This window comes from Phaseolus vulgaris, chromosome 1 (assembly GCF_000499845.2).
Source record: "Phaseolus vulgaris cultivar G19833 chromosome 1, P. vulgaris v2.0, whole genome shotgun sequence".
NCBI classification, from domain to species: domain Eukaryota; kingdom Viridiplantae; phylum Streptophyta; class Magnoliopsida; order Fabales; family Fabaceae; genus Phaseolus; species Phaseolus vulgaris.
The window spans coordinates 28,549,989-28,568,492 of record NC_023759.2 but is presented as its reverse complement, the minus strand read 5'-3'; the positions used below and the strand labels follow the sequence as shown (position 1 = coordinate 28,568,492).

Here is an 18,504-nt window from a genome sequence, read left to right as displayed (position 1 = left end):
GGTGTGTCACCTTTGATGTTTCTCGCTAGCTGACTTGATCGTCGGAGTGCAAATGGCCGCGAGGGCGCCCCTTTGTTCACTTCTTTTCAGGTATCACAGACGGAGCATAACGAAGGTGCCCTAGTTCGCGAGGACAAGCCACGCGCAAAGACGATCCCGGTCAACCGGCGAGAACATGGTTAAATGGGATTGGGTCTAAAAATTTCTAATTCATCATCCCAAATAAGCTCTCAATTTACTAAAGTATTCGATAATATAATGATCACCTTGGTTAAGAGAAGAGGCTTCCATTTGAAGATCAGAAATATGGGAAATATCCCCTTTAAAAATACGAGCTTTTAGGTCATTAATGACTCTTTGATTCGATAAGTGTACCGTGTCCAAGTAATACATTGTCCCTAAGAACAAATGTCGAACCCATAAGAAACAATTCTAAATTCTCAAGTATTCAGAAAATATAAAAAGATGTGTAAAGGTTTGTTTGGAAGGTTGTTTGTATCATGAATTTGTAAGAAATTAAATAAAAACAAAGAAAATTATTTAGATGATTCAGTTGAGAAAATTGGGATTAGGGTTAATCATTCTCACTCATGTGTATTTTCAATGAATAAAAACATATAACATTCCATCTTGGTTGACATTGATGCACATATAAAAATCATTCATATTGATTCCTCATATACAAAATTATTAAGATTGTCTCCTGTTCTCGCCGGTTGACTCGCTTCGTCAGTTGGCTACAACGGATGCTTTGGCCCTTCTATCTTCGCCTGAGAACCGTGCCTTCTCGGTTAAGAAACCTCTCACCTGCAAAGGCAAAGAGGCGCCCTAGCGGCCGTTTGCACTCCGACGCTCAAGTCAGTATTAGGGCAAAGAAACATCAAGTGTATAGTGTACCGACCAGGACATCGGAGGTGATGACGTGTTTGGCACGTGACCGTGTGGGCGTGCTCAACAGAACACGTGGGCAAGTGAGAGACGAATGATCCAGGAGTGGGCATGGTCGCCGATTCATGGAATCGGCGTTCTATAGTGAACATAGTCGGTTGTCGCCGGGTTTGTGTGTCATCGACGTGTTAAATAACGAGAGATCGGGTGGTCTGACGTCGCCGCAAGGAGCACATCGCCGAATCTCCCAGTGAACTCAGTTGAAGCTGCTGGAGGCTCAGAAGAGTAAGTTCAAGCGTATAGTTTCGGTAAGGTGGTTGTTGCGCCAGCATAGGGCGTGAAGGTCGTGTGGGTTGAAGGGGACAACTTGCCCATCAGCAACAGGATTCCCAGAGTGGACATTCGCTGGTGGCAAGGTTCCCTCAGCTAGAACATGCTTGGCGTAGCAATATGGAAGGTGCCACTAGCGACAAGCGATGTCACAGAGATGGTGCACTCCGCTGCATCCGATACTCGCCTGGTCGGGTGGTGTTCCAGAACGTATTGCATGCTAGGTTAGTCCTTGAGTAGAGGTCTTAGCCGCGCGGCTGGTTACTACACAAGTATAACGCACGAGTTATCCCAACCCAGATGACGACACGTGTAGGGTTTGATGCTACCTGCTACCCCAACCCAGAGGACGACACGTGTAGGGTTAGATGCAGTATGGAAATGGCGCTCGAATTACCCTAGCTCAGATGATGGCACGTGTAGGGCTGGATGCTACCTGCTATCCCAGCCCAGATGGCGACACGTGCAAGGTTGGATGCAAGCCACGCGTTCAAAAGCATAACGGCCTGGAGAGAGAAAAAACCTAGCTATAAAGGTAAACTTAACAGAATTTGCAGAGGTACGTTTTTCATTACGGCTCATTGCTAGGGTTGTGTGCACTTTAGTACGGTTCTACAGAGTATATTTTTCTCTGAGTTTTGGGTGTTCGTGTCACTGACTTAAGCGTCGGAGCGCCACCGGCCGCAGAGGCGCCACCGTGTGTTTTTCAGGTTCTGAGAGAGGCTTTTGTGGTGTGGACTAGAAGGAAACGTGGCGTGAAGCTGGTGAGGAAGATCGTGACGAGGCAACGCTCTTGTGCTAGGTCAACCGGCGGGAACATCTGGCGCCCACCGTGGGGCCGTATAAAAGGTGATTCCCAACCACAATTCGAGTTTGTTGGAGTTTTGGTGTTTTGTGTTCGACTGCTTATTGTCGCAGTCGGTTTTCAAGGTTTTACCGTTCGCTTGGAGTATCTTTGAGTCGCTGAGTTTGCTGAGAAAGGATGAGGACAACGCGGTCTAGTTCAGTCGCGCCGTCAACAGATGAAGATGCTGTGTCTATGACACAGGTCATGGACATGATGAGGACGCTGCAGGAGAACGTGGCTGCATCACGTTCCGAATAGGAGAGGATGCACGAGGCGCTGGTGGCCTCGCAAGCCAGGAATGAGGAGCTCAACAGGGTCAACGAAGAGCTGCGAAAGGCTCTTCAAGAGCGGGAGGAGCGTGCGGTCGGGGACAGATCTGCACCTCCATCCCCACCGATCAGCTTTCCCATGCCATTTTCTCAAGAGATCATGGACTCGGTGGTCCCGGCCAATACGGTGGCGGTGAAGGCGTCTTTCACCGGTGTGGAGGATCCTGAGGCTCATCTCACGGCGTTTCACACCCAGATGATGCTCTCGGGGGGGGGGGTCGGACGCGGTCTACTGTAAGGTGTTCATGAGCACTCTTAGTGGAACAGCGTTGGACTGGTTCGTCAGTTTACCTACTGGCCATATTACCACATTTCAACAGTTTTCCAAGATGTTTGTTGAGCAGTATATAGTGAACAAGGCACCACCATTGGTGTCTTACGACCTGTTCGACGTGAGGCAGTACCAAGGGGAGTCCCTGAAGGATTTCCTGAACAGATTCAGAGCTCAGATAGTCCGCTTGCCAGGTAAAGACGAGGAAATGTTTGTACATGCCTTCAAGAAGGGTGTGTTGCCCGGACCCTTTAGTGAGTCGCTTATCAGGAGTCACCCCGCCACGTTTGCTGAAATCCGGCGACATGGCCCCAGCTAAGCCGCGCGCCCAGACGAGGGTCCAACCGCAAAGAGTAATGGAGGCAGCAGCGGGGAAGAGGGACCAAAGGATGCGTCATCCTTATGACCCTAAGAAGAGTAAGGGGAAGGGGCCAGGGCGGCCCAGAGAGACTAATCGCCCACCAAGGTATGAGTTCGTGATGGGGTTGGCTGATCTGATCGCCATCCCGAATATTGCTGCCAGGCTCAAGGTGCCTGAGAAGACGACAGAAAAGGTTTTGGGTCCAAAACCGGACGCGTGGTGTGAGTTCCACAAGAGCTTTGGCCACTCCATCAACTCGTGTTTGGCTTTGGGATACCAACTCGCCGAGTTGGTCAAGTGTGGATTCCTGAAAGATTACTTGCTGGAAAAGCAAGCGGGCCAATCAGCAGGTTTCCAACCGGCGGGCAATGAAGGACAGCAGCACAAGGTGCCCATTCACGGTGAGATCCACACCATAGCTGGTGGGTTCTCAGGTGGAGGGTGCACTGCATCTCAACGCAAGAAGTACGCAAGGTCGGTGATGTTAGTGGAAGTTTTTGAGGATCACTCACCCGATGTGGACATCACATTCACCAAAGGAGACCTTAAGGACGTTGTGCCTCACGACAACGACCCTATTGTGATCTCGCTTGTCATGGCGGGAAGGACTGTCCACCGGGTGCTGGTCGACCAAGGAAGCTCAGCAGATGTAATGTTTTGGCCGACTTTTGAAAAGTTACAACTGTCCCCCGATCAACTGAGGCCATATGGGGGCTGCTTGTATGGTTTCGCCGACGATCAAGTGGAGGTAAGGGGGTATATTGAGTTAAGGACTTCATAGATGGTTTGGCCTCACGAACAGAGAAGATCAGATATCTTGTTGTAAACTCTCCGTCGGCATACAACATACTGTTGGGAAAGCCAACGCTCAACAGGACGGGAGCTGTGCCTTCAACAAGGCACATGAAGGTCAAACTACCGTCTATGAAGGGTTTGATCATCACCATCTGTTCTGACCAAAAGGAGGCGAAGAAGTGTTACGAAAACAGCCTCAAGAACAAGAGGTCTGTATGCCACGTAACCACAACGCCTCCCCCTGGTACGGAGCCTGCGTGGGAAACCCTACGAGTGCTGGATACGGCGTTGGAGGTGGCCGCCGAGGGCGACGTCCCAATGGAGGATAACGAGGCGAGGTCCGAGAGCGCCGCCCGGGTGGAGGGAGAGAGAAACTGCTCGGAGACCGCCAGGGAAGCAGGTATCGCGAGGGTGCTGATCGCCAGCGAAAAGAAGCCTCAGCCAGTGGAGGAATGGCTTGAGAAGAAGATCAACGACAAGACGTTTAAACTGGGAATGGATCCCCAAGTCTGGCCCATCCGCTAGAGAAGGAGAAAGTTCAACGAGGAAAAAAGGCAGGCGATCAAGGACGAAATGCAGAAACTCCTCGCAGCAGGCCACATCAGAGAGATCCAATATCTGGAATTGCTCGCCAATTTCGTTCTGGTCAAGAAAAGTAGCGGAAAATGGTGGATGTGTGTTGACTTCACAAATCTGAATAAGGCCTTTCCAAAGGATTCTTATCCTTTGCTGAGTATAGACGCCCTGGTAGACAGTGCATCAGGGTGCAAGTTACTCAGTTTTCTGGATGCCTTCTCAGGGTACAACCAAATCAAAATGCATCCCATGGACGAGGAAAAGACTGCTTTCATGACGGAAAGGTCATACTATTGCTACAAGGTGATGTCCTTCTGGCTGAAGAACGCAGGGGCCACGTACCAAAGGCTAATGGACAAGGTGCTCGCACCTATGCTCGGGAGGAATGTGCAGGCATATGTTGACGACATGGTCGTGACGTCCCTGGAAAAGAGCAAGCACGTCGCCGATTTGGAAGAGTTGTTCGTTACCATAGCCAGGTACAAGCTGAAACTGAATCTTGAGAAGTGTGTTTTCGGCGTGGAGGCAGGAAAAATTCTGGGATTTCTCTTGTCGGAGAGGGGGATCGAGGCCAACCCCGAAAAATGTGCCGCCATACTGGCGATGAGGAGTCCCGTAACCGTGAAGGAGATGCAGCAGCTCACGGGACGGATGGCCGCTCTGTCCCAATTTGTATCTGCCAGCGGAGAGAAGGGCCACCCATATTTCCAATGCTTGAAGAGGAACAACAGGTTTGTTTGGACGAGGGAGTGTGAAGAAGCTTTCATAAAGCTCAAAGAATACTTGGCGAGCCCGCCAGTTCTATGAAAACCTCAAGCAGCAACGCCCCTCAGGCTGTACTTTGCCATAACTGAGAGAGCAATAAGCACGATGCTCGTCCAGGATCAAGATCAGGTCCAGAAACCCATCTATTTTGTTAGCAAGGTGCTGCAAGGCCCAGAAGTGAGGTATCAGGCCTTGGAAAAGGCGGCGCTGGCGGTTGTATTTTCGGCGAGGAGGCTGTTAGAATATATGGCCTTAAACGAGAGGGGGGGTGAATTGTTTAAGAAAGATTTTTGAAAACTTTTAAGCTTAGAATGAAAATTCTTCAGAAGAACCTTGATTAAGGATTCAGTTTTTCCAAAACAAACAGCAAAAGCACAAAGCTGGAAAAACAATCGGTTGTTTTAGCGAAACAATCGGTTGTTTATACCAGTTCCAAAATATCAAAACTGAATTAAAGAGATAGGGATAGAGAAATTGTACATAGTTGTTTATACTGGTTCACTCCAAACAAGAGCTACATCCAGTCTTCTCAGAAACCCTGAGGATATCCACTAAGCAATCACCACTTTATCACTTACACCACAACCAAGAGAATGACCTTGAAAACCTCAAGAAACACACTCTCCTTGGCCAACATTAAGATTGCTGATCTTGAACACCTCAAGAACACACAGCCAATCTCAGCAACACACATAAACGAATTGTTCAGCAGTTTACAAATGTACCGCCCTGGTGGTCGGGTGTGATGACGTGGCATCCTGCTACAAGTAGGCGTGTTGACAAGGCGTCAGGTTGGCAGAAGGGAAGGAAGTCGGGGGGCACGTGTAGTCGCCAGTTGTTAAGCTGGCGTGTTCCGATTTCCAGCTTACCAGAATAGGCGATCGCCAGGTTGAAGATGAAGTCGCCCGATGTAGATTTAGGCGACCTAGTTATTGGAGATCGCCAGAGAAAGCACATCGCCGAAGATGAAGGAGAAGTAGATTATGAAGGCGGCCGGCGAGACCACAGGGAAGGTGTATGAAGGCCCCTAACTCGCCAGTTCCAGTAGAGATCGCACTCCTAAGTTAGCTATGCACTGGGCAGTACCATGCATAAGTAACTTAGCCAAAATGAGAGTAGAAGCAGCGCCAAGTCAGGGAGCCTCCAGATGATGGCACGTGTACAGTTGGATGCGAGCCACGTGTCCAAGTCAGTAACTGCCAGGAGAGAGAAAGCCACCAGGTATATAAGAGTTCTTAACAAACTTTCTGAGGTACGCACGTTCAGTTCATACACTTTACGCTTGCGAGTTAGAGCTGACTGTGAGAGAGGATTTGCACGGTTCTAGTTCTCTTAGTTTTTGGTGATACCGTCACTGACTTGAGCGTTGGAGTGCGATCGGCCGCAGCGGCGCTGTGCTGTTTCTTTGCAGGTTCTTGAGGTAGATCCCGAAGAGGAACGGAGGTGAGAAGCGGTGCGCACGTCGATCCTTTGACGAGGCAGTTTCCAGCGTTCCGGTCAACAGGCAGGATCAACAAAGATTACACTTGTTACAGATGGAAATCTGAAATCAATACAAGTAGAATCCTATTCAACACCTTGATCAATCTCTCAACTCTTTAGCAATCTCAGAATACTTTGAAAAACTCTTAGATGAAAAACTTTGTTTCAAGATTCTTAATACATCAAAACAGTTTTTTAGAATATATCTAAGAATATAGTTTGTTATCAAAGCTTAACAAACTCTTAATTGCATTTAAAATAGATTGGTCAAAGCATTTAATGACCGGAACGTATTCAGTTAAAGCATTTAAAGCTCAGTCAAAGAAAAACAGTTTTTCTGTTATGGTTTTAACAAACAATCGATTGTTTCCTCGAATCAATCGGTTGTTTTGTTACTTAACAAAATACACCATTCAAAAACAGTTTTCAAACTTTCTCAAAACACCTAAGTGTAAACAATCGGTTGTTTCGACAAAACAATCGGTTGTTTCAACTTAGTTTCAAAAACATTTTGCTTTGTTAAAATTAAGATGCTAATTGCTTTGAGATTTAATCTAAGTGTTGATTACAACATTAAACTACCCAGAACAAGGCTAAAACCAGCACAACAGCATCAAGCAAAGCAGAGGCTTCATCATCCTTCAAAGGATTTGGATTCTTCAAAATATTGAACACCACTTGGTTCAACAGAGGCTGCGTCATTACTTCCAGAACTTTACAGTGTTGGTAATGACCGACTTACCCATCCAGAAGGTTTTGAAGAAACCAGATGTAGCCGGAAGAATGGTGAAGTGGGCGGTGGAGCTGTCGGAATTCGACATCAAGTACGAGCCCCGGGGACCGATCAAGGGGCAAATCTTCGTTGATTTCGTGGTCGAGCTGTCTTCCGAAACAGCGCAAAACGCCAAGGATGACTTTCATTGGGTGCTCTCGGTGGATGGGTCGTTTAACCAGCTGGGTAGCGGGGCTGGGGTTATTTTGGAGGGACCCAACGGTGTGTTGATAGAACAATCACTGAGGTTTGCTTTCAAAGCAAGCAACAATCAAGCAGAGTATGAGGCTTTGATCGCCGGTATCCTGTTGGCCAAGGAGATGGGGCCGAAGGTGCTGATGGCCAAGAGTGATTCGCTGTTGGTCACTGGACAGGTAACTGGCGAGTTCCAAGCCAAAGATTCGCAGATGGCAGTCTACCTGGAGTACGTGCAAGAGCTGAGGAGATCTTTCGTTTTGTTTGAAGTGGTGCATGTGCCAAGAGAGCAGAATGCCCGAGCTGACTTGCTAGCCAAGCTTGTCAATTCGGGCAAGGGGGGCAGACAGAGGACTGTTATTCAAGAAACTTTGAAGACTATTCGGGCTTTTGTCGCAGATCACCAGGTCCTTTACGTTTGTAAATCGATGGAAAGGGTGGCAAGGGGCCATAGATCTCTAATGCAAGAGACCTTGAGGACGCCGAGGGTCAGGGCACACCCAGCGAAAGAGGTAAGAATGATGCAAGTTTGCGCTATCCACGAGCCAGATACGTGGATAACGCCATACTAGCGCTACTTGGCAGATGGCGTGCTTCCAATGGACTCAACGGAAGCCAGAAAGATGAAGAAGAGCTCCAACAAGTTTACCCTCATTGACGGCGAGCTGTACAGGTTCGGGTTTACACACCCTCTGCTTGTATGCGTACACGGAGAGAAGTGCACGAGAATCATGGCCGAGCTCCATGAAGGGATTTGTGGGAGCCACATCGGGGGTCGAGCTCTGGCGACAAGGACTGTCCGTGCAGGCTATTACTCGCCCACAATGAGGGAAGATTGCAAGAGATATGCCCAGCGCTGCAAACAATGCCAACAGCATGCCGATTGGCACAAGGCGCCCCCAAAAGAGTTGAAGTCAATCTACAGCCCCTGTCCATTCCACACGTGGGGAATCGACATTCTGGGAACTTTCCCGTTGGCGATCAGGCAAATGAAGTATTTGGTCGTGGCGCTATATTTATTTCCTTCCCAAGATTCTTCTTTCAAACCCAAGGAATTTAAGCCATCTACTTTTAGGCCTAAATCCCCAACAAAAACGTCTAATAAAAAAATGCTTTAAATGTTTAGGATATGGTCACATAGCTGCAAATTGCCCTTCTAAACGAAATATGTATATGCATGATGGCACTGTAGTTAGTGAGCATGATTCCGACTCAAATGAGAGAAATAAATTTTTCAAAATTGCTGCCAGATTACCGTATTTTTTTTGGCAGAATTGTACACTTTTCGTATTTTATTTATCATTTTTTGTGTACTTGGAATTTTTGAGTACTTCTTTTTGCTATGCTTTTGTAACACTTTGAATAATATAAATCCCAATTTTCAAAAATTTCCAGTGAGCCAATTAATTGCAGAAAATTGAAAACAGTAGCACGTTTGTAAGAAAACAGAGTATCCTATTTAGGAATGAAAAACAGTATGATGAACTAGCAAAGACATAATGGAAATTGTGTATAGGAACTTGTATAGGTCTAGAATACAAGCATGAACTCAAATCGAAAAAGGAAAATGCACAAAGGATCAAGCAATAAACTCAGAAACAGAAAGTAAACCAAAGCAAGAAACAATCAAAGCAATAAAAGTACTACAAGAAGTGATGACAATTATGGAATAACATGACTAAGACAAAACTTGACATGATTACAAAATTAAAAGACATATCACAAGATATAATAACAAGTGAAAGGAAGCTTAAGGTCAACTCAAGGAAGGAGAATGCCATTCCAAAAGAGCAGCCAAACTCATATGAACAATGAGTGCCATAATCCTTTTCACAAACACTTGGTGTAACAAAAGAAAAACAACAAGGAAACTAAAAAAAAAAAACCTAAAAACAGAATGGTAAACAACTTGAATTAAAGAGCTCTTGAAAATAAAGTGCAACACAACTAAAAAATTAAGCAAAAACAAACCTAAACTCTAGATAACACATGATGTGAATGCAATAGCAAGAATACATGATTCTTTGACATTCTTAGGAACAACTTGAGTTGGTCATGAATTGGCACTTTAATTAGAATTGGATCAATGTTCTAATTCAAGAACTCACCAAGACTTTGCACCGAACCAAAGCTCACATGGAAGTCCATGTATTGTCAAATTGAATCAAACAACAAGAATGGAAGAAAACATAATTAAACTCAGCCAAAGAAAAGGAATTACCGAACAGAATTGAAGAATATAGCTAAGGTACCGAACAAAATTGAAAAACAAGTAAGCTAGAACATGAACATGAAAAGGAAACAAAGCTTGAGAATAGAAAACTTATGGAGATGGAAGAATAGGTGAGTGATCACGCCACTTAGAATGTGGATACTCCAAGATTAGTGTGTTGCCACCACTTGAGGTTCACCATAGACACCCAAGATAAGACTTGATGAAGGCACCAAAGCTCTTCCAATTTCTCTCTCAAATTGAGTAGAGTTTTCTTACTTCAAATTCCAAATCTGATTTGTACAAGCCAAGCACCTCTATTTATATCCTATAAGGTGCTGAAATGCAAAGCTAATCAAATGCAAATGTGCCCCTAAATGACATGTAATTTCGGCACCAACTAGTGCATGAAGGAAGTGTGACTTTCCTTCCTAGTTTGGCACCTCCTAACTCATATCTACACTCCCCCTAGCATCCCTTACTAAGTTCACACCCCCCTAAGCTTTTACTCTTTCTAAACTACAACTAAGGATGCTTTTACAAAAGAGGTTTCTTATGTTTCCCTCTAAGCACCTTCCTAAAGACTATTCTATATATTTTCTACTTAAAGAGAGATATTCAAAATGAAGCCTATTATTTGAGAGTTTGTAGACTTCTTTATCTTTAGGCTTGATCTTCTCTTTGACTTCTTTTAATTTGTGAGAAGACTAGAAGGAAGAACTTCAAATGTGTAGGTGAAAATCCTCTTCCTTCATTAATAAAATCCTCTCCTATTTGATATCCATCATGAGGCCACCCAGTAAAGAAGGTTTCGAAGTTTATCGAAGTTTCCCAGTTATTAAGTTTTCATGCTGTTTGATTTTCAAGCTTGTGGGGAGAGATTTTATAGTCCTTGCGTAGTTTTAAACAATGGTAAATCCAAATCGCATGCATCCAGTACAAATTTTCGAAACATGAAGTGTTAAACCCTCATCGCCACCCGGCGATCGGAGGTGCAAGTTCAAGTTTTAAGTCCTCATCGCCACCCAGCGATCGGAGGCACAAGTATCAAATTTTCCGACCGCCACCAGGCGAGAAAAGATTTAAAAAGACCTCCTCGCCTTGAGCGAGTGTAGGCGAGAAATAGACTTAAAACGACCTCCTCGCCTTGAGCGAGTGTAGGCGAGAAAAAGATTTAAAAAAACCTCATCGCCTTGAGTGAGTGTAGGCGAGAAGAGATTTAAAAAGACCTCCTCGCTTCGAGCGAGTGTAGGCGAGAAAAGAGTAAAAGCCTCCTCGCCCTGAGCGAGTGCAGGCAAGAGCAGATCAAAAGACCTCTTTGCGTGAGAAAATTGAGGCAAGTTGAAAGCCCTCAACACACCCAAGGGAGGAGGAGATGTAACCCTTGGACAAGTCGAGGCATCAGAAAAAGTCCTTTTCACCCTCGAGTGAGTTCAGGCAGGATGAAGCTGAAAAGTCAGGGGTGTTAATAATCTTAAGTATGGGAAAGGAGGGTTGGAGAAAAAACTCCTTTCTCTCGAGTGAAACACCAATATTGACCTAGTAAGACCAACTAAATTAGAAGTTAAAGGGTGGTCGGGGGAAGTTTGCAGATAACACCTCACCACCTAAATCATTGTTCTAAAACTCAGGGAGGTAGAGAAGGATCTGAAAGGCGGCTCTACCCCTAGATGAGGGAACAATGGTTTAAGCTATCTCAGGTCAAGAACTCGGGGAAGGTAGAGGGAGATCCGGAAGGCAGCTCTCCTTCCAGATGAGCAAAGGTGGAGCCAGGTGATGGTCCCGCAGGGAACATTTGCAGTTAAAAACGGCGTTGCCGGAAACCCATGGCTTGAGATTGAAATAGAAAGAGCATTACGCGGCGAGAGCCAAATCAGCGAAGTTTTGGGCGATAATGTAGAAATTAGCTTGTCCTTCGGCAGATCGGGCGAATGGGATTGCAGATATTAAGATCGACCCACGCCCTTATTGCCAAGTAAGTGGTTTCGCGTTAAACATTATTGCTACAGACTAACCGTTTTGCTTAAGTTAAGTTGATTTCCAGAGAATTAAGCGCCAGTTTGTGCTAAGTTAATCGGACTGAGTAAAGGCCAGCCAGTTGAGCTAGTTAATCGCACAACAGATAAAATTAGAAGTCATAAATATATACACATGTATATCAAATAGTTCGAGCAGAAGGAAAGTTATTACATACAAGTCAAGATCAAATACAAGAGTTTTCAAAGGCAGTAAAGTAGAAGTGGCAGATGAGAGCGGCAGTTAAGTCGGTGGCGTGATCTTGCCATCCACCACTTCATTGTACACTGAAAACTCCAAAAGGTCAAGATCGGGAAATTTACAGGCGAACTGCTCCAAAGCTGCTCCAAAGTCGGAAGTAAGAACTTGGGCAGCCTCAAGCTGAAGGTCGTCGATCTTTGTCTTGAACCCGTTGTTCTCTTCACGAACCCGGGTGACTTCAAGTTCAAGTTCGTCGACTTTCTTCTTGAATCCGCTGTTCTCTTCACGAATTCGAGCAAGCTCGGTGGCCGTTTCGTTTAACTCTTTGGTTGCCTTATCCCGATCTTGTTCGACTCTACCCAGAAGAGTCTCCCTCTCAATCGACCTTTTCTCCAGGTTGGCCATCTTTTGGGCGTCGGTTTTCTTTGCCTCCTCCAACGTGGCAATTTTCTCCCTCAGAGGGACGATTCTGTTCTCCAGCTCGACGGCGTTCTGAAGTTTGTTGTGAAGTTTCTTGCGCAGTTCTTTATTGTCCTTGCGCACGCTTTGAAGCTCGTCTTTGAGAGCGTTTTTGACCCGCGAGAACTTGAGGCCTTGCATCATCATGTCGCACTTCATCTTCTCGGCCTTAGCTCTCGCGGTGCTCGCCACCTCCTGATGGATGCGACAATCAAGCTCAAGTTTCTCCAACGAGCCCTGCAGCCCTTCAGCGATGATTTGAGGGAGGCACTCGTCGGCCATGGCGTGTAGGTGCACGTTGAAAGTTCTCAAGGCTTCTTGGAGGGAAGCTGGGAGGCCCGGTGTTGGAGGAGGAGGTGGGGGCTGGTGCTCACCACCACCCTCGCAAGGTTGGATGGCAAGGGAGGTCTCGAGGCGTGGTGATGAGGCGGGAAGTTTTTCGGCGGGTTGAGAAGAGGCTTGCGTATCGACAAGTTGTTCAGGCACAACTTCAGCAACTGAGGCGTTTGAAGCAAGAACGTCCCCAGCGGACTCGAACGGCGTGGAGGTGCTGGGGGGTTCTCGACGAAGTCTGAGACGGTGCTCTCAGTTGCTGGGGGCCCGATCGCAATTCTCCTCTTCCTCTTGCATACTAGCCCATCCTCGGTGCTTTCGTCTGCCTCTTCGTCCGACACCACCCTGGGGGCTTTTCTCTTAGCCTTTTTTAGTGGAAGTTTTTTACGTTGGGGGGCTGGAAGAACAGCGGCAGCGGGTGGGTTGATTGGCAGAGATTGGCCTTGGGCAGCTGCGATCTCTGCAACAGAGTTCAGAACAGTTTGGGAGCCCGCCGCGAGATTATGGAGCTTGGCTATAGAGCGTAGCTCAGCCATTCTATCCTTCCCCAGCATCATATCTGCATAAAGAGGCCAACAGTTACCAACCAGCACAAAATTTGGCAGTTAACAATGCACGGGAAGATAAGCAGCGTATGACAATGCATGGGGAAAATTAAAACCATACGCAAATCAGAAAAGCAACATCAAATGAAGACAGGACGATGCAAGTGTAAACTAGGGGAACTCAAGGACTTAAGAGCAAACCTATGTGAACATCTAGCTGGCCTTCGAGAAACTCGTAGGCGATGATCGAGGAAGTAGGCAGAATCACGTTGGAAGAGGTGACTCTTTTCCAGAAGCCGCACAAGTCCTTGTCGAGCGCCCCCATTTTTTCTGGCTCCCTGGCCTTCCTGAAGCTCGACTCTTTCTTTCCCTTGTTCACCCAGTACAAGGGAAACCCGTCGAGGAGAGAGGGGTCTCGGTCGTTGTAACAAACACGAACGAATTTTCCCTTCCAGTCCTTGTAAGACTGCTGGAAGATGGAAAGAATAGACCTCCCGGCGACCCCGTTGAGGCTAACCCATAAGCGATCGCCCGGGTTCTTGGCCTCAAACAGATAGAGGAACACGTCCACTGAGGCCGGATGTCCCAAGTGCGCGCAAAGGATTTGAAAGGCCCGGACGAATGCCCACTGTTGGGATGAAACTGGGCGGGGGCTATGTCGAGTTCAGTCAGGAGCTCCCTCTCGAAGCGGGTGAAGGGGAATCGGAGCTTGACTTTCTTGAACATCGTTGCATAGATGAAGCAGAAGGGGCCGCCGTCGTGACCCTGGTTATCAGTGCAGATGGGCTCACCAGGGGGACAAGGATGCACGGATACCTTGTCATCGTGTTCCTTGCTGAAAGAAAGGTGAGTTGGGTCACCTTTCTTGAGACGAAGGATATCGCGATCAGAGTTGATGGATGAAGTCTCACCCAGCAGGGTTGCAGAGGCCCACGGATATAGTTGCTTGTAGTTGGGAAGAGGTCTCACAGCTGTGCTGGTGTGAGGTGGGGTTGGCTGCGCGTGGCTGGGTTGAGAAGGCGCGAGTCTCACGACCTGGCTCGAAGGGACGTTAGGGTCCCTTGGGGGGTCACGGGAGGAGGAAGGGTTCGCCCTACGAGTTTTGTCGGAGGGTTGCGAGGAGATGGAGGAGGGTTTGGTGTAATTTTTGAGCGAGCCATCGAGGAAGCTGCAAGAAGACGAAAAGGGAAGATATGAGAGTTTGTAAGCAGAGAGACTTGACAGAAGAGAAGGAGATAGAAGAACAAGGGGGGCTCGCAGAGAAAAGGTTCAGAAACCCTAAACGCAGAAAAGAAAAAGCAAAACAGAGAAAACATCCCACAACGTATGCATCAGACAGTTAATGGATGATGCAAACCGATTAAAATGCAACTAACTCAGCGGGAGTGATAAAAAAGTTACCTTTTTAATGATCAGAAGAGCGTTCGGAAAAATGGTGATTGATGAGACGAAGCGTTCGCTGGAGTATTTTCTCTAGGGTATTCAGGGGGTTTGAAGTGAAGAAGAAGATGATGAAACAATGAAATGGCGCGAAGGTTTTAAGAATTTCGAACGTTGCGAGAAGCGCAAACGACAATGAGTAATGGTCGTTGATGCGTCCACGTGTTGCGCGATCGAAGGGGTTGGTAAAATGTCAAATCAGTAAACAGTATGAGCACCAACGCGCGGCGCCACGTAGGTGGCCGATATTTCCACTCTTTAGTCTTTTCGCTAATCAAATCGCAGCTCAAGACTGAGGGGCTTGTGTACCGACCAGGACATCGGAGGTGATGACGTGTTTGGCACGTGACCGCGTGGGGCATGCTCAGCAGAACACGTGGGCAAGTGAGAGACGAATGGTCCAGGAGTGGGCATGGTTGCCGATCCATGGAATCGACGTTCTATAGTGAACATAGTCGGTTGTCGCCGGGTTTGTGTGTCATCGACGTGCTAAATAACGGGAGATCGGGTGGTCTGACGTCGCCGCGATGAGCACATCGCCGGATCTCCCAATGAACTCAGTTGAAGCTGCTGGAGGCTCAGAAGAGTAAGTTCAAGTGTATAGTTTCGGTAAGGTGGTTGTTGCGCCAGCATAGGGCGTGAAGGTCATGTGGGTTGAAGGGGACAGCTTGCCCATCAGCAACAGGATTCCCAGAGTGGACATTCGCTGGTGGCAAGGTTCCCTCAGCTAGAACATGCTTGGCGTAGCAATATGGAAGGTGCCACTAGCGACAAGCGATGTCACAGAGATGGTGCACTCCGCTGCATCCGATACTCGCCTGGTCGGGTGGTGTTCCAGAACGTATTGCATGCTAGGTTAGTCCTTGAGTAGAGGTCTTAGCCGCGCGGCTGGTTACTACACAAGTATAACGCACGAGTTATCCCAACCCAGATGACGACACGTGTAGGGTTTGATGCTACCTGCTACCCCAACCCAGAGGACGACACGTGTAGGGTTAGATGCAGTATGGAAATGGCGCTCGAATTACCCTAGCTCAGATGATGACACGTTTAGAGCTGGATGCTACCTGCTATCCCAGCCCAGATGGCGACACGTGCAGGGTTGGATGCGAGCCACGCTTCCAAAAGCATAACGACCTGGAGAGAGAAAAAACCTAGCTATAAAGGTAAACTTAACAGAATTTGCAGAGGTACGTTTTTCATTACGGCTCATTGCTAGGGTTGTGTGCACTTTAGTACGGTTCTACAAAGTATATTTTTCTCTGAGTTTTGGGTGTTCATGTCACTGACTTGAGCGTCGGAGCGCCACCGGCCGCAGAGGCGCCACCGTGTGTTTTTCAGGTTCTGAGAGAGGCTTTTGTGGTGTGGACTAGAAGGAAACGCGGCGTGAAGCTGGTGAGGAAGATCGTGACGAGGCAACGCTCTTGCGCTAGGTCAACCGGCGGGAACATATAGAATAACTTTAGTCTTAAAAATTGCGTACCTTACTAGGGTTCTTGGCACCCTTTATATAGGCTGAAACTAGGGTTTACCTTTGTGTTGTTACCCTTGTCTAGGGTTCCTTGGAGAATGTTCTTGCGCTGCTATTCATAGAATCTTAGCGTATCTGGCACATGAACTTCCCTTAACTGGAGTGCAACGAATAACAAAGTGGCCGCTTGGGTACCAACTTGTGCACCTAATCTCTAGCCCTATCTGTTTCGTGGGTGCCATAAGTATCCGCGTGCCATGCATGCAACTTTCCTGGAAACCCTAATTCTAATGGGCCTTAACGCCTCCCAGGATTATCCACACGTGTTGCGCCTTCATGCGTCACACACACCACGTGCATGGATCTCTCGTGACTTAGGCTTCCCACACATCTCTTGTCTTTAACTGTTATCTTAACGAAACTCTAGGGCCCACCTTACGTGGCCTTCTACTACATCCTGACAGCCAATGTTCGATCTTCTCCCTCTACTAACGAGGCCTGATATCGATCTCCAACATCGGGCTTAGGATAGCAATATCAAAGACTAACCAATCCCCTGGTAGGTGCGTATGGGGCCCATTTCACGTGGCTCCCTTCCATTACGAAGCATCGGTGCGCGATGTCTAAGGTCAACCTCTGAGTCGATGACCGAGGACCGGTCGGGACACAAGCCCCCCAATCTCGAGCTGTAACTTGTTTCAGCAAAGAGACTAAGTGATCGCGCTGAGCGACCTACGTGACACTGGGTAACAGGCGTGAACAGTACACCGAAGTGACATCTCATCATTCTCTGCAATCGATGTACACGTGTCGAGATCGACGGTTGGGACTTGTTGGCGCTCGAACTTCCTCGTGCACTGTTCAAACACTTTAACCCTTACGCTCCCACCACTGTTTCATTACTTTAACTTACACGAACTTTCACTTAGCTTTCTGTGAAGAAAAATGCTCTCTTCTCTTTCCTTTGAAATTCAAACCCTCGAACCTCAATATTCGAAAGGTATATTTTTATTTCCCGATTACCTTGCCATTTACAATTTCATTGCTTGTGACATCATTATAACTGCCTGGGACTGTTTATGATTTCTACATTTCTCTGTGTGTTCATTCCTACAGTTCATGCTTCGGGTCTCTGTTTTCTGGTTTTTTTTTTTTCCTTTTTGGCTTTCTTATCCAAGATGACTAAACGAGCAAAGCGAGTTCCCGAACCGGCTTCTCCTTCGAATTCTAACTCTGCTTCGATTTCGTCGTCATCCCTCGCTCCACCTTCTTCCTCAGTTCCCCCCGTCCTGCCTCTTCCTCAGTTCCCCCCGTCCACTTTCACTACCCTTAAAAGCATAGCAGCTCAGAAAGAAACAGTCATGCCATCCGTCGCGCGTCTTTGGTAAAGACCACGATAAGTACGTGTGAATGGTGGCTTGCCGCGAGGGGGAGCCAGTGTGTTCTGATGAGGCCTCCGACCCCGAGGGTCCTTTCTGCTTCATTTATTCAACCCTCTTCCGAAGACTGGGGTTTCGGTTGCCCTTCACCCCTTTCGAGCGCACCTTGCTGACCGAATTGAACGTTGCCCCTGCCCAACTTCATCCTAACAGTTGGGCGTTCGTGAGAGCGTTTGCCATTCTTTGCTGCAGCCTTGGTCTTACACCATCGGTCGATGTCTTCCTTTATTTCTTCGAGGTCAAAGACCCAGGGAAGAAGTTGTGGGTTAGCCTTAATGGTGTGGTTGGGAGGGTACTCTTGACACTCTTTCAACAATCGTACATGGGGTTTAAAAAGAAATTCTTCAAAGTTCGCTGCAATCGGAGGGACCCCTCTCTTCTAGATGGGTTTCCCTTGTACTGGGCAGAGAAACCAAACCTACAGAGAGCCCGGAGTTCTGAGGATCTTTCTACTTAGGAACGAGGTGTATGTGAGCTTCTGTCTGGGTTCTCTGCCCCTCTGAGCACTTTGGAGCTGCTCAAGTGCGAGTATAGCCCCGAGGATCTCGAAACCTATATCGGTATTCCTTTGTTTCTGTGCCTCTTAGTTTATTCTAGTCGTGCTTGTATACTTGTCCTGTCTACTTATTCCCACATTGACTTGTTTCTTTCACGCAGATATGCGTCTTAGTAAAGACAAGAAGAAGAAATTGGCGGACCTCTTGGCCAAGCAAAGGGCGGCTGCCACTGGGGTGAACCTTTCGATACCCCTAACCCCTTCGTCATCGGTTGCCCCTG

General features: G+C 47.3%; 1 protein-coding gene across 1 annotated transcript; it reads right to left on the bottom strand.

Moving 5' to 3' along the window:
• Positions 1 to 12,082: 12,082 nt before the first annotated feature.
• LOC137815826 (uncharacterized) lies at positions 12,083 to 12,781 on the bottom strand. The gene has a single exon (XM_068618939.1). The coding sequence runs from the start codon at positions 12,779 to 12,781 to the stop codon at positions 12,083 to 12,085; it is 699 nt and encodes a 232-aa protein (XP_068475040.1).
• Between the last annotated feature and the right edge of the window lie 5,723 nt (positions 12,782 to 18,504).

Excerpts from the sequence above, each read along its gene's own strand:
- LOC137815826 (XM_068618939.1), bottom strand. The coding sequence starts at position 12,781 with ATGGCCGACGAGTGCCTCCCTCAAATCATCGCTGAAGGGCTGCAGGGC.